General features: G+C 47.8%; 2 protein-coding genes across 2 annotated transcripts; both read right to left on the reverse strand.

The window, feature by feature from the left end:
• Nucleotides 1-114: 114 nt before the first annotated feature.
• Nucleotides 115-12,341, reverse strand: psap (prosaposin). Its single transcript, XM_067236440.1, has 14 exons — nucleotides 12,206-12,341; nucleotides 8,448-8,581; nucleotides 8,292-8,366; nucleotides 7,496-7,621; nucleotides 6,232-6,438; nucleotides 5,987-6,130; nucleotides 5,695-5,751; nucleotides 3,618-3,761; nucleotides 2,882-2,974; nucleotides 2,583-2,766; nucleotides 2,235-2,398; nucleotides 2,066-2,146; nucleotides 1,706-1,813; nucleotides 115-1,011 (listed from the first exon to the last, which is right to left on the reverse strand). The coding sequence occupies exons 1-14, from the start codon at nucleotides 12,237-12,239 to the stop codon at nucleotides 976-978; spliced, it is 1,587 nt and encodes a 528-aa protein (XP_067092541.1). The 5' UTR covers nucleotides 12,240-12,341; the 3' UTR covers nucleotides 115-975.
• Nucleotides 12,342-12,879: 538 nt separating this feature from the next.
• mrps6 (mitochondrial ribosomal protein S6) lies at nucleotides 12,880-13,683 on the reverse strand. The gene is made up of 2 exons (XM_067236767.1): nucleotides 13,175-13,683; nucleotides 12,880-12,998 (listed from the first exon to the last, which is right to left on the reverse strand). Exon 1 carries the CDS (start codon nucleotides 13,534-13,536, stop codon nucleotides 13,177-13,179), a length of 360 nt encoding a protein of 119 aa, XP_067092868.1. The 5' UTR covers nucleotides 13,537-13,683; the 3' UTR covers nucleotides 12,880-12,998; nucleotides 13,175-13,176.
• Nucleotides 13,684-13,767: the final 84 nt, after the last annotated feature.

Consider the following 13,767-nt stretch of genomic DNA (forward strand, 5'->3'; position numbering starts at 1 on the left):
AAAATGAATTTAGAAATTCGGCATTTCACAAAACCATGTTATCGAACATTAAAATTACATTTATTCCACCAGAAACAAAAATGCAGAAATTATGAAGACAAAAGTCACACCAAGTCGGATTTAGGAAGATTTTATTTCAGTTGTTAAAGATTTAACAGATCACCTGACAAATTGGCTCAAGATATGAATCTGTGGGTGTCAGAACACAAGAAGCTATCAATCACAAACAAGACAGGGTGAGAATCCAAACAGGGGAGCCGGTGCTGAGGGGGTCACTTGGACACATCAACCCTCCTCGCCCTCACCTCAGTTACAACACAACAGTTTTGACAAAACAGATCAACTTGTATTACGATCAGTCTAGTTTAAAAACAAATCTGTCTGTCTGAAACTGTTAGGAATAGAGAGTGGTTCTGGGTGGTTGATTAGTTGCTGCAGGATACTGAACTAGGCAGGAAGCCTAGCAGCCTGCCTCGACCCCATCAGAGTATGACCTCCTTCAACCCACCTGCACCCTACACTGCATCCTGGAAGCCACATGTGAAACCATAGCTAGAGAAAGTTACTGTACACAAACAAAACACCCATTAGAGAGACTCATTACAGTACAACTAATAGACACACAAATCTGCTTTTTTTAGGGTTGAGTTGCCCAACCTGCTGTTGTAACTAAAACAAACCGACCCACACTTGGGCCAAAACAAACCCTGGTCCTACCTGCCCCTGGCCTGGGAGAAAATCTATTTGGCCACCAGACACCTCCGTTCCCCGACACACACACACACACTCACTTCTCCCTCAACTAAAATCGGCTGGTCAGTTTCACTCCCCAAAAACAATTTGCAGTTGGCTTTTGAAGATTTAAAAAGAAAAAAAAAGAAACTGATTTAAAAGTGGAAAGCAGCGTTACAGTATTTCTCCCTAATTGTCCTCCAGGTCCGAGTGGGCTGGTTGTGCTCCTGGCCACGCCACCCTCTACACCCACACGTGGCGCTTGCAGTGGTTCACCGCCTGGGAGGGGGGGAGACAAGGACGGCGGGTTAGAGAGACTGTCCGGGGACAAGAACCAAGGGCTGGTGAGTCCCAACATATGTCTTCATGTAGAGCACACTGGTCCAACAGTCCCCTTATGTGACTATTAATCCAGTGCAGGACAGCGCCTCTTAGCCCAGCAGTCAGGGCAGGTACTTGGAGGCAGGACTGCATGTACATCAGAGGTCAGTACTGTGTTGACCCAGGTAAGTATGAATAATAATCAGTCACTAATCAGGGTTCCTCAACCCTGCTCGGAGAAACACCCTCCTGTAGGGTTACACTCCAGCCCTGCTCCTGGAGAGATACCCTCCTGTAGGGTTACATTTACATTTAGTCATTTAGCAGATGCTCTTATCCAGAGCGACTTACAGTAAGTACAGGGACATTCTCCCCGAGGCAAGTAGGGTGAAGTGCCTTGCCCAAGGACACAACGTCATTTGGCATGGACGGGAATCGAACTGGCAACCTTCAGATTACTAGCTACCAATCAGAAGGTTGTTGGTTCGAATCCCAGCCGTGCAAAATGACGTTGTGTCCCTGGGCAAGGTACTTAACCCTATTGACCTGGGGGAATGTCCCTGTACTTACTGTAAGTCGCTCTGGATAAGAGCGTCTGCTAAATGACTAAATGTAAATGTGTAGGCCTGGCTGTAGGGTGCGCGGTACTCACATTGCAGCGCGTGGCCGTCTCCATGTTCTTACACCAGAAGGCTGGACCCCAGCTGCACTGCTCCACACCCAGCAGACGCTGCACTGCCTCTGGACACGCTCCCACCTTCTGTCTCACACACACACACACACAGACACACACACAACCATTACTTCTTGGTTAAATCATGTTAGATCCTTCGGTCAAAACTATTTGTAGAACGGCATGGCCTTTAAACTTTGGTCGGTCGGTCGACAATGATGTAAAACACCAGATCCTGTAAAGACTGTTACACATCCAAAATAACCATCATGTTATTGAAAAAGGAACTGCAGTGTAGCTGCACTGTCTGAAGAGACACTGAAGAGGGGAAGTCCTCACCATGCAGACGAAGTCTGGGTCCAACATCTGAAGCAGCAGCTGTACCAGCATGGGCTCGTACTGCTCTACCAGCTGGTCACACTAGGGGGCAGCAGAGAGATGTTAACACTCCCCACTTGTTGTATGACTAACCAACACAACCCCACCAACCCTTCCTCCTCCTCCTCACCTGGCTCCGGACAGACTCGGGCAGGAAGCTGCAGACCTTCCTGACGGCGTCAGTGATCTCAGCCTCCGTGGCGTTCTGCTCCAGGATGCCGTCCACGTAGCGGACCGCCATCTTGCACACGTCACAGTACCCACCTGACTGGAAACGGGCCTGGTCCATCGCCGCTGTGGACGGGTCAAAAGGTCAACACGTGGACAGGAACATTCCATGTACTTCACAGCACATGACTCAACTACAACCATGTGGCATGTTGTTTAGTGAGAGAACACCTCAGGTTTAGCCATGAACTGTGATGAATGAACTGTGTTGTGTGTGCGTGTGTGTAGCGTTGCCGGTTCGGGAGCGTACGGATGAAGGCGCGGCTGGCGTCCTTGCACAGCCCCAGCACGGTGCACACGGTCTTGGGGTCGGCCTGCTGCACCAGCAGCTCGATGATGGCCTGGCCGTACGCCTCGATCAGGTCCCGGCACTGAGCCGACAGGGAGGAGGGCAGCACCGAGCACACCTTCTCCACCGCGTGGATCACGTCCGCCTGGGGGACGAGCAGAGGGAACCAAACCCAGGTGTGTTAGGATAGAATGGACAAGAACATCCATGAGCTGACCGTCTCCAGGTCTGAAGGGGGTGTGTGTGTGCGCGCGCGTTACCTCGGTGGTCTCATCCTCCAGGGTGTCCTCGATCTCCTTCATCACAAACTCACAGATGGCACACTGGGGGGAGTCACGGACACGCACCATGTTCTAGAACACACGTTGCACACCGTTAGCACGTTCTAGAACATACTCTTAAGCATGTTTTAGATCATACTAGAGTGTTCAATAAAGACTAGGTTGACTACACCAGGGGTTCTCAAACTTTTGGGGCCAACTCGCTCGCACCTGTGCGCCCAAATAATTTTCCATGCTCACACACATATTTAAATGGCCGCCCTGCGCCATGTAGAGCCCTACCTTTGTGCTCTTAACACAATATGCTTATTTTATTGGTGCAAATAGTCACCCATCTGTAGATTATTTTATATCTTTTTTAACTTTTTAATGATACAGCACAATTCTAAAATGTTATAATTGATGGCAAATGATTTCGCGGTCCCCCTGGCTATGGCTCGCGGACCCCACTTTGAGAACCACTGGACTAGACTACAAGCCAGTTGCCAGTTGGTCCTAACATGTAGACAACCCAAACATCATGGCAGGGCCTGTCAAAGCTGAAATCATGTATTCTGCAAAATCACCTTCTGATTGAGAATACTTCAGTGGTTGGAGCATTTGACTGCAGATCTAGAAGGTTTAATAGCATCACTGGATTTCTGGGACCATTAAACTAAACCCTGCACACGCACACACACACACACACACACAGTTCACTCTGTGCTTGACTGACCTTGCCATGCTTGGGAACCTCCACCTTGGTAGCAGGGATCATCTGGGCGGAGGGCACCACCTGGGCTGCCACCAGAGACATCATGGGCACAGACCTCTTCATGGCGGTACAGAAGCCGGCACGGGCACAGATGTCCTTGGGTTGCTATGGAGATGAGGAGAGTCAGGTACTGGGGGATCTGGACGAGCCATTACATGCTGTTAGGGTTTCTATGAGTATGACCTGACCTTCACATGTCAGGTCCTTATCACACATCACTGCATGCATGTCCTCCACATCCATAAACATGCATGGACCCATCAGGCAGATGGCCACAGAATGCTTCCAGAGGTGAAGGCATTCAGGTACCCTCACTGCCCACAACTTCACCCTCACCCGGGTTCAAACTAGGGCTGTCAAAAGCTCAAAAATGACGTTCGAATATTACTTTTTAAAAAACACATTAGAATTTCTGGTTGCCCATTAGGCACGTCAATAACAGGACAAATTAATACAACTACTTGTATACTGTAGGTAGGCCTAATTTATTTAAGTTTAAACATATTTAACATATTACCTACACAAAAAGTAAATTAGCTAATGGCCAAGACCGCAGACCTTGGCCTCTCGCTCGCACACACGCACTCTTTCTTTCTCTCTCTCTCCCGCACCGTCGCTCATAGCGGTGTAAAATGAACGACAACAATAAACAAATGCTGAGTTCTGATCAAGAGTTTTGTGCAAGCAATTTAAGGTTGCGATTCTTGTCCCAAATATGGCAGGCTTCATTCAGTGATTGAAACAAATATTATTAACATTCATTGAAGTTTTACAGTATAGAACCGACATTGAACGCTCCGAGCGAGCTGTGCTGTGGTAAACATGGAGATGTAGCCTCAAGTTGCTAGTTGTTGAATGGTAAGCTAACTAGCTTACATACTACGTTAGCTGTAGGCTCAACAAGTTTACCATCAACTGACCAAAATATTTCCAGACATCACTTTAGATTTTTTGGGGTTACAATCACTTTCTCTGCTGCGGTCAAGATGGGTTCTGCACTTTCTGCCATCTTCCACGCAAGTCAACTGTCAGCAGTGATGCTGAAGCGCGCGCCCACCCGCAAAGCAGACAGACGGCGCCGTTGCTGCCGTGGTTGTGTTTTATTTTTATTTTTGTAAAAAAATAAAAAAACGAATATTCATTTTCACATTCGAATTTCTGTTTTTAACCACTATTCGAATATATATTCAAATATAGAATATTCGTTGACAGCCCTACTTCAAATCCCCCAGCCAAACCCTCACCCGGGTTCAAATCCCCCAGCTAAACCCTCACCCGGGTTCAAATCCCCCAGCCAAACCCTCACCGGGTTCAAATCCCCCAGCCAAACCCTCACCCGGGTTCAATCCCCAGCTAAACCTTTACCCGGGTTCAAATCCCCCATGTGTCCAGAGTTGAGAGCAGAGGACCAGCAGAGGGAAACATGACCCTGTTAGGCCCACAGAGGACCGTTTATGAAGGGCATGCTGGGAAATGTAGTGCACTGTCCTGCGGTCATTCTGAATGACACCAACAGGAACACAGCTACATCCCCCCCTCATGTTCAGACAAGCCACACTGCGCAAAGTTACAGATGCCACAATCTCAACCGACGAGTACATGCATTTGTATGGCCACAGGGATTAAGTTCAATTTAATAAGACAGGTGAGTAGCTAGAGGACAGACAGGTGAGTAGCTAGAGGACAGACAGGTGCTAAGAGGGAGGCTACAGATGAGCACACAGACCTACCTGTTCCTGGGAGGAGCACACACACCCAGACAGCCCACAGCAGAGGGGACAGAGCAGGAAGGAATGGAGGAGGGGAAAAGAAGAAACAAAAAGAACTGATTAAAGATGTGAATGATGCCAGCAGGCAAGTTGGGCCGTTAGACCTGCCGATTCTCCCTGGAGCTTTGACTCAGACCGTCATGGCCGCTGGAGGAAGCAGTCAGGGAGGTGTAGTTGAGCACAAAGGGAAACTATGACCCCCTGACAGAGCCAGGCTGCCTGGGAGGGGGATGAGGAGGAGGAGGGGGAGGAGGGGGAAGAGGACTCACCATGGACATGAGCTGCTGCACCACCAGAGGAGCGTACTGGCTGACGTACTGCTTACACTGCAACAGAACAATCAGATACCATCATTAAAACACACACACAAGGGGTCTGTTCCATAAAGCAAGTTCACCAAATAAACCAGGCTTATGTTAGCTACTTTCCCTGACATAAGCCTGGCGTATTTGGTAAACCTCGCTTTATGGAACAGGGGTCCAGGTCAGAAAACAAAGCAGACAAAGTTAAACGCAATCAAACACTCCATGAGCATGGGCAAAGCCCCCACAAGACACACACCAGGTCAGAGATGCCGGGCCCCAGCAGGTCACACTGGCTCTCGATCTGCTCGATGAGACTGTCGACGAAGGTAGAGTTGGTCTTGGCCTGCTGCTGGGTGTCGGTCAGGAACTGCACACAGTCCTGGCACACGTCCCCGTTCTCCTGCACACACACGGTCACACGAGTCAATGCTGGCTGCAGCCGTGCGCTGGGGGGGGGGGGGGGGGGGGGGGGGGACTGCTACAGGGCTCGGGGGTCGTTACCTGTGAGGGGGCCTCCTTCTGGGGGGCCTCCTTCTGGGGGTAGAGCAGCTGGGGCACGTTGAGGAGGAAGGGGGCGGCGGCCTCGGAGAGGTCCACCTGGGAGAAGTCCACCTGGGAGATGTCGTTGGTCTGGATCTGGAGCTTAGCCATGGCCGCCTGCAGAGAGCCACACAGACCCATGGCTGCACACACCACGTTGGGGTCGTCCTGCAACACACACGTTATCATTCCCAAGTCTATACATTTTGTCCAGATACTTCAGTCATAGCCTTGTCTTTTCTGTATTCGACAGACCATTACTACAAAGAGGGTGACAGTGAGGTCCAGAGGGCACCGAGCACCAGCTGTCTGTAGCGGAGCCAGAGAGATGAACAGAGGAACCCAGACAGCTCAGATCTGACTGAGGATGTAGAGGAAACAAAGACTGCTCTGTCCCTCCCTCCTTCCTGGGAGACAGCTGCCTTCAATGGAGTCCATTCAGATCCCCTCACAGCACCTTTGCCCTGTGTGTGTGCGCGCGTGTGCGTGAGTGATTGTGTGTCTAAGACAGTCTAGAGGATAAGTTGACAAAGGCTGATGTTTAATATGCTTCTGAAGCAGCTCCGAGTTCAGCTGTACTGTAGAGACCCCGGTGTTCAGGGTGGTGTTAGAGACCCAGGTGTGTGTTCAGGGTGGTGTTATAGAGACCCAGGTGTGTGTTCAGGGTGGTGTTAGAGACCCAGGTGTGTGTTCAGGGTGGTGTTATAGAGACCCAGGTGTGTGTTCAGGGTGGTGTTATAGAGACCCAGGTGTGTGTTCAGGGTGGTGTTATAGAGACCCAGGTGTGTGTTCAGGGTGGTGTTATAGAGACCCAGGTGTGTGTTCAGGGTGGTGTTATAGAGACCCAGGTGTGTGTTCAGGGTGGTGTTATAGAGACCCAGGTGTGTGTTCAGGGTGGTGTTATAGAGACCCAGGTGTGTGTTCAGGGTGGTGTTATAGAGACCCAGGTGTGTGTTCAGGGTGGTGTTATAGAGACCCAGGTGTGTGTTCAGGGTGGTGTTATAGAGACCCAGGTGTGTGTTCAGGGTGGTGTTATAGAGACCCAGGTGTGTGTTCAGGGTGGTGTTATAGAGACCCAGGTGTGTGTTCAGGGTGGTGTTATAGAGACCCAGGTGTGTGTTCAGGGTGGTGTTATAGAGACCCAGGTGTGTGTTCAGGGTGGTGTTACAGAGACCCAGGTGTGTGTTCAGGGTGGTGTTATAGAGACCCAGGTGTTTGCTCTTACCAGCTCTCCTGTGATGATGCTGATGAGGATGGGGTAGTAGCTGTCTACCATCTCCTTACACTCCGCAGACAGACCCTGATCTGGGATCAGCTGGCAAGCCTTCTCCATGTAGCCCAGGATCTCAGACTGGGGAGGGGAGTACGAACACACACGTCTAAATACTTGAATGGCCCCTTGGTATCAGAAACTAGTCTTTAATCTGAAGCTACAGGTTAGATACTTTACACAAATAGGGAGGTCATCTATGAATATAAACTCAGATGTCCATCACAGATATGGTCTTAAAAACACCCATCTCTGATGACAGACGCAGCCTTCCCCTCTGATGACATCAGACGCAGCCTTCCCCTCTGATGACATCAGACGCAGCCTTCCCCTCTGATGACATCAGACGCAGCCTTCCCCTCTGATGACATCAGACGCAGCCTTCCCCTCTGATGACATCAGACGCAGCCTTCCCCTCTGATGACATCAGACGCAGCCTTCACCTCTGATGACATCAGACGCAGCCTTCACCTCTGATGACATCAGACGCAGCCTTCACCTCTGATGACATCAGACGCAGCCTTCACCACTGATGAAATCAGACGCAGCCTTCCCCTCTGATGACATCAGACGCAGCCTTCACCTCTGATGACATCAGACGCAGCCCTCACCACTGATGACATCAGACGCAGCCTTCACCACTGATGACATCAGACGCAGCCTTCCCCTCTGATGACATCAGACGCAGCCCTCACCACTGATGACATCAGACGCAGCCTTCACCACTGATGACATCAGACGCAGCCCTCACCTCTGTTTTGTTGTCCTTCAGCAGCTGCTCCACCACGACCAGCACCTCCTTACACAGGTCACATGGCACCGATTTCTGACACGGGACACAAAATATAGTGAGCAACAAAAACCTGGGTAACACACCCACACACACAGACTGACGGCTGGTGCTCACCATCTGAGGCTGGTTCCACACGTTCTTCTGGCAGTGGGCGACCGCTCCACAGAGGGAGGCCGTCTTCACATTCTGACACCAGTAGGAGGCGCCGCGAGCACACTGCTCTGTACCCAGCAGAGGGGTGGCCACAGCTGTGAGAGAGAGAGCAGTGTTAGAAATGCAGAGAGAGGGAGAGCAGTGTTAGACAGAGAGAGAGCAGTGTTAAACATGCTGAGAGAGAGCAGTGTTAGACATCTGAGAGAGAGAGAGCGCAGTGTTAGACATGCTGAGAGAGAGAGAGCAGTGTTAGACAACAGAGAGCAGTGTTAGATATGCTCATGGGCTCCGTGCTTTATCATGGAGTCTGGCTCCTGTGTAACACAGTCATCTATCACATGTCACGACACAGCATTCTGTGACTACAAGGTTATCTTATCTCTGCTAACCAGTTAAACCTGTTCTACCTACAGAAATTCTGTGGGTACACAATTCTGTAAAACAAATAAGCTGAGGCCTCGAGGATACAGATGTCGTCCAGTCATGTGATCTGCTTCAGACGAGATTAGCCAATGACCCATCTGGTCTGTCAGGGCTGGACTAGGAGGGGAATACCTGACCAAATCACTTCATCACTCTTCGCTGACTCATGCTGCTGCAGAGCTTGTTCACACCACGTATCAATACACCACTGTTGAACGGCTTGAGCTACTCCAAAACAAACAAACTCAAATCTGTTAAAGACGGCAAAAATTTACGTTTAGCTCTCAAAGACCTGAGTGTTTTGTAATCACTTAAGTGCAAAAGCACTCAAATCCTGTTAGATCGCATTCCCAATCCACCTTCATACACCTGCTGCGAACATCCTGTTCCCATCAAACACCGAGGGTACAGAGTCCCATAACCAGGAGCAAGCCTGCCCAATCATGAATCACAGCCATCGACCAGGCAGGGACAGTCTCCAGCCAGGGACACGGTCAGGCAGGGACAGCGTCTCCAGCCAGGGACACGGTCATCCATCTAGCCAGGGACAGAGTAGTCTTTTCTATTCAGTCAGGGACACAGTCTCTCCAGACAGGGACAGTGATGTCTATACTGTCCAGACTGTAGCTAATATCTAATGTGAGTGGACAGGTTGTGGCTCAGCTCTCCTGAACCAGAGGCCTGGCACAGGCAGCATCAGGTCAGTGATGGGTAGGCTTTAGAAATTCAAGCAGATGAAGAGGGTGCAGGTTTAAATCCCCCTGTATGTCACTTTGGGTAAAAGAATGCATTATATATTATAATTATCTACAGTCCTCAACAGACCCAATTTAGAACATTCTACAGCTCACGTTTAAACAAGTCCGTGTGAGAACCGAGAGGAATGGCTGGGGTGACAAGCTGCATGTGTGTCAAATCAAAACCAACTTTTCAGACAAGGGGCCATTGACCAAACTAAAGTAGTTACAGAATAACAGAAATGGGTTGTTCTCAGTTCCCCAATCTTGTCATGAAGATGTTTGTGATAACTAGTTAGAGTACATTATAAAAGGCAGCACTGGAAAGTACAGTAGCCACCCCCCCCCCCCAAAAAAAAAAGTACCTGCAGGATTATTGCAGCCCTGTTACATGTGCGAAAACTTGGTCAATGTCCATACACTTAGGTATACAGCAACTGCTTACATTACAGGCTTTTGAAACAGACCTTCAGACGATTATGAAAGAGGATCAAGTAATGGGATATTGTGTTTCTCATGAAGGGGAAGTGAGGTCCTGAGACAGGCTCTGCTGAGGGCTCCACTTCTGTCCTCTCAGCGTCTGCGGGTTCTTCCTCGTCTTGAGGGTTTAGGTTAGCTAAAGGTTCAGACCTGTGGGCATCTGAAGCCCTCTGTTACCTTGATTGTAAAAAAAGGGCTCTTAAATTAATCTGACTGAATGTGAAAGTGTTACCAACCCAGGAGCGGGGCCAGGGGCAGGGTTTGTACAGCCTACAGCACAGTCACAAAAATTAGGTTGGCTCAGCTAGAGTGAATTGAAATGCAGAGCAGGTCATTTTGGTGATCACTTGTTACACGCACACAGCTGAACTGTGGCTGTGTGGGCCGGGATGATAGCCTCATGTGAGAGCAGATAGGCCTGGATAGACACCCAACTGAGCCTCACACAGACTCCCAGTCTTGTGATCCTTCTCACTGTGTGGGAGTGAATAATCCATTTCTCCTCCCACAAGAATGCTACAGTGTAGTCATGGCCCTGCTCCACCTGCCTGCTGCCTTCCCAATCTCCACTGTTGTTGTATGACTAGCAGTCATGTGATCCAACTGTTGTTGCTCAATGACTCCCCGCGTCCAGGACAGGTTTCTGCATCGTCCCGTCTTCCTATGACTAAGCAGAAACTGGCAAATAGTACACACGCAAATGGTGAAAGAAAGCCACAAACTAGACATCTGTTACACTGTAAAAGAAGGTAATCAGTATGGGGTTTTAGTAGCAGTTAAGCAGTCAGGGCAGTCTAATGTACAGCATTGAGCTGAAGCCCACTTGACAACATGGGATGAACTAGCACAATTATCCCTCAGGCAGGAATGAACCATCCCAGTCATCCCTCAGTCCTACAGGCAGGGCATCAGGGCTCTCCTGTCCCCTGGACCTGCTTCTGAACCTCTGAAGGTTTCACAAGCTGAGCATAAGATGACCTCAATGAGAACATGTCAAGCAGAATCTGAAACAGGAAATAAAAAGCTGTACAAAGTATCTTCCATTAGAGGAACTGATACCAAGACAATCCCAATGTGGAAGTAAAAATATGTATAAATACATTGTTCCTCTAAGAGTATGCAAACCAAGCAATAATCAAGCACAGTTTGCATCGAAAAAATCATGCCATGCATGACTGGTTTATAGCTGCCATCAGAAAGTTCTGATGTAGGATGACAAAAGCAACGGTCACCATGGAATGGTGGTCTGTAAGATCGTTTACGTTCCATCAATGTATAACCAACCGGTGTAACATATCCTCAAAAGGAAAGGAAATGTTTAAAACAACTGTGACCTTTGTTCAATCCGTAACAGGTGATCCAGTACTCATATCAAGAGGGGAAGTAAAACCATTTTTTCTCCCCTCCAAGTCGAACTAGCAACCCATCTCAAACTGCCCTAGGGACGGAGTATCAAGTAAATAAACATTTGGATACAAGATTAAATATTTTGTTACTGAAGCTCCACAATTCAAGGACACATGATGGTAATTTGTTATTTGATTTTATACAAGCCGCGTTACAGAATGGCTGGGTGTGTGTACTGGTATTGTTGACTTGTTTATCAAACAAGAATAATAATGAAATAAAAAACAATACCAAATGTTGTAAATTTCTTGCCATCTACAATAACCACAACCTACTTTAGTTGGTCTCACAAATCAAGTGGATTTAGCACAATTTGTTTCGAGACTGTCTGGTTAGGTACAATAAACATTAGCTACAGCTAGCTAAGATTAGCATTTCAAGCTACGCAGTTCGTCGAAATTTTAGGAAAGGTCGCAGTTCACCGTTCAAGTTCAAATAGTATGTCTCCACACAGTGTTAAAATGTGGAGGTTTGTAAAGGATTCACTTATTTAAATCTGAGTATATTGGTTAAGTTAGTCTCTTGTCTGTTCTTCCGACAACAACCGGAATGAACTAAAAGAGCACTGCTGTCGTTTCATAATACCATGTTTTAAAGTGTCAGTCCATACGAATTAGTACGCCCTTTATTTCGTTAAGAGACGGTCTGCTTTGTTAGTAATATTTGTACTACCTGACGAGACGAAAAGCAGGGCAAAAACCAGCATGACTCCACCGTTCTGTTCGTCCTCTTTAGAATGCTTGAAAGTTTACCGACGACGTTGTTTTCCTAACACTGCAATGCAGGGCTGCGGCCTTGTGTTGCTTATATATTCATGGCTCATCATCAGGTGACTGTTCTGTTCCAGACATGTGACGAGACTCGGCTCTAAGTTCTCATAGCCTGCGTGGTTTAACAATTAGGCCTTCACTTTATAGCGACACTCCGCTTATGATTGCCTATAATTTGCACAATGAAAGTATTCCTTATATTGTTATGGACCTTATTTATTTTTATGTATTAAATATAGCCCACTTTTTTTTTTTTTACAAAACACAGGCTACGCGTTTGTTGTATTCCTGTTATTCTGCAATTTCTCAACGGATAGTTGAATTATCTATTTATTTATACATACATGACAATCACTGTCATTACGTTTTCTTTGCTCACATACAGACAGTCTAACTTTGCATGTCACGACTTGAAGTCAGTAACCTATGCTAAACAGCTTTTTATGATTCCGACCAAAAGCTCAGTAGGCAAATAATCACATCGGTGACTTCTTTGAAACAGACGTTAGAGTCAGCATAGCTTGTCAGGCACAAGACAGTGGGTGGATTGAAAATCTGCAACGTAGGCAACAAACAGTCTGTACAAAAGTGTCGTTTATTACATCAGTTAGATAGATAGATAATGATATATAAACACTCGAAGACGGGGTAGATCAGCACACTCAAGGGGATGGGGCTCTTCTGCATAGGACGCACTGTGGAGACAAAACAGTGATTAGCTATAACAGACCAATCAGGACACATGTCAATAACTCCATTGCATCAGTAGCAATTTAAAGATAATGGGATTAAATGATGATTGATTGTTTTCATGTCCAAACGAATCAGGAATCAACTGTATGCGACATCTCCCATTAGTTGCATGGCTTACACTCAGTTGCGGACAGTGTCATCGAGCATGGGGGCAGATGTCCCACAACAATGTTCATGGGAGCTCTCCGTGTCATTCTTCAAGACGGTGGGTCGTATAACATCCACGTCTCGATGTAAATGATTGAGCAACCCTGGGATGATGGCGGGAGCAGCGTGGAAATCGAGTAAAAAGTACCCGCCACGCGCGTGGCGCTCGTTGTGTTTAGATATATTGTAGGGAAGCAATCTCTCGCCAAGGTTCTCTAGACCTCTCACAATAGCTCCCCGCTCCATCAAAGTCTCCACTGTCCTCCGCAGAGTTGCCGCTGTTTCGGGCCTCTGCATTGCTTTAACAATAAGGGCAAGTTCGTAACGCGGCATTGTTCAAATATTTTAAATTAACGTCCAGTAAAAATTACATAAACGATCAATCTGCTCGAATAGTTCCGGTTAGAGATTCGCTGATTCCATTTTACGGCTTCGAGACACCACCAAGGACTTCTTTCCTACCATGTTATGGCATGAGGCAAGGGAGGAAGTAGAGAACGTATTCATGACGTAAAATACATGAGACAAACTTTAAAACATGTAAGGATTTATATACATTGATAA

Source organism: Osmerus mordax, chromosome 5 (genome assembly GCF_038355195.1).
Source record: "Osmerus mordax isolate fOsmMor3 chromosome 5, fOsmMor3.pri, whole genome shotgun sequence".
NCBI classification, from domain to species: domain Eukaryota; kingdom Metazoa; phylum Chordata; class Actinopteri; order Osmeriformes; family Osmeridae; genus Osmerus; species Osmerus mordax.